General features: G+C 41.2%; 1 protein-coding gene across 1 annotated transcript in view; it reads left to right on the forward strand.

The window, feature by feature from the left end:
- The window catches only part of LOC123019386 (vomeronasal type-2 receptor 26-like), a gene marked incomplete at its 3' end in the record, with an annotated part of 50,624 nt that overhangs the window by 47,839 nt on the left and 1,067 nt on the right, over positions 1-1,718 (forward strand). Inside the window, exon 2 of the mRNA XM_044422214.1 lies at positions 946-1,072. Within this exon, the coding sequence (XP_044278149.1) occupies positions 946-1,072 (127 nt within the window). The remainder of the gene's footprint in view (positions 1-945; positions 1,073-1,718) is intronic.

Below are 1,718 nucleotides of genomic sequence, written 5' to 3' on the forward strand. Positions count from 1 at the left end.
GCTTTCAGGGGCTTCCTGATTGTTTTTTGTCTTCAAAACCTTATCGTATTTTCTTGAAGTTCCTGTACCTTTGGTACACTTGTGAAGATGAAAGTCAGCTTCTCCATAAGCTTTTCTCACCATTTCCAAAATTTCTGATGCACTTTTACCCAATTTCACACAAAATGTTATCATGAATCACTGTTCCAAACTTACTTGCATTTTTCTTAATATGAGGTACTTGAACAAAGTGTCATCACAAAAAGGAATGTCTCGACTCTGACAAGGGTGGAATGAAACTGATCAGTTTCCTAATGTATCCCTGGCACCCCACCCCAAGTGACCTTGACCAGCTTCTCCCGTCAAAGCAAAGCCCTTCTTAAGTGTGAGAAATTCATTCTCTTTTTATTCTGGACATACTCATAGATATTGAAGTCTGGACTTCAGATGTGCTTTCTGATCAGGGTTGCACTGAGCAGTTATCAAAAGTCCTTATGGTGATGCTTTTCCCTGCCAACACTTCCATGTTTCCCCATAGTCTTGGCCATTTTTGAAGAAGAGAAATGGTGGAATCAGACAGTATAGCTGCAGGATTTCTTTTGCTTATCGTTGTCAAGTTTCCATATGGATTCACGTCAAGGGTCCTCTGGGGCTGGAGAGCAGTTAAGGGAGAGAAGTAGCCCTTTCAGTTGTGGCCTCTTGATTATAAAGTACCTTCTTAAGAAAGAGATTCTCTCTCCACCTTCCTTTCCAACACTTAAATGTTCTAATCAAAGCACTGGAAAGAAGTATATTGGTAGTGCCTTCACCCCACACTCAAAAGACCTGAAATGAGTAAATCTAGCCATCCATGCAACACAGGTGTCACTGGGACTAGGCCCTAGAGGTTCTTCCTAAGTCCAGGATTTAGTTCTATCAACCCAAACATTAACTTTTTCTAACGATGAGGCTTCTCTTTCTTGCCAGACAGCACCTCGTTCCAGATGTGTGGAGAACTGTAGTCCTGGCTATGTCCAGGAGGTCCAGGAAGGGAAGCCACCTTGCTGCTATGCTTGTAATCCATGTGCAGAGGAGACTGTCTCCAATGAGGAAGGTTTGTGTCCTTAGAGGAAAGGGGGTTGATTTATTTATTTCAAACTTTTATATGCTGTCCCTTATGCATGGCACATCAGAATGGCTTGCATTCATTAAAACAACCACAACAAAACAGCAATTTTAACATAATAAATAAAACTTAACTGAAATACAAATTAAATAAGTTAAATTAAAGCTACTGTTAAACATTAAATTTTAAATTTGTTTGTAAAATAACAGTTAAATAAAAAGTTTTAACATGGTGCCAAAAATAATATCAGCTTGACTCCTGGTGAATCTCCCTAGGGTGTGCATTCCATAATCTGGACCCTCCACAGAGAAGGCCCTCCTCTGAGTAGATATCCTTTTTCCCTCCTTCAGGGAGGGTTCTCGGAGCTGGGAATCACCTGCAGATCATGAGGGACATGAGTGCATCCAAGGGTTCCCTTGAGAATTAGATCAAAAAGCTGAGTCTGCATTGCAAATCTGTAATTTGTAATTGGAGGTTCTCTTGCTGAACCACCACCTACTCTGATGACGTGAGCAGAGGAGTTTTCTTTTCAGTTGTGGCACCATTCACATGAAATGCCCTAATCAGAAAGGCATAATTGCTGCCATAGTGCAGTCGTCCCAGTGCTGCAGTCAAAGGTGTCACATTGGGTTCT

This window comes from Varanus komodoensis, unplaced genomic scaffold (assembly GCF_004798865.1).
Source record: "Varanus komodoensis strain SLA01 unplaced genomic scaffold, ASM479886v1 scaffold121, whole genome shotgun sequence".
Taxonomy (NCBI): domain Eukaryota; kingdom Metazoa; phylum Chordata; class Lepidosauria; order Squamata; family Varanidae; genus Varanus; species Varanus komodoensis.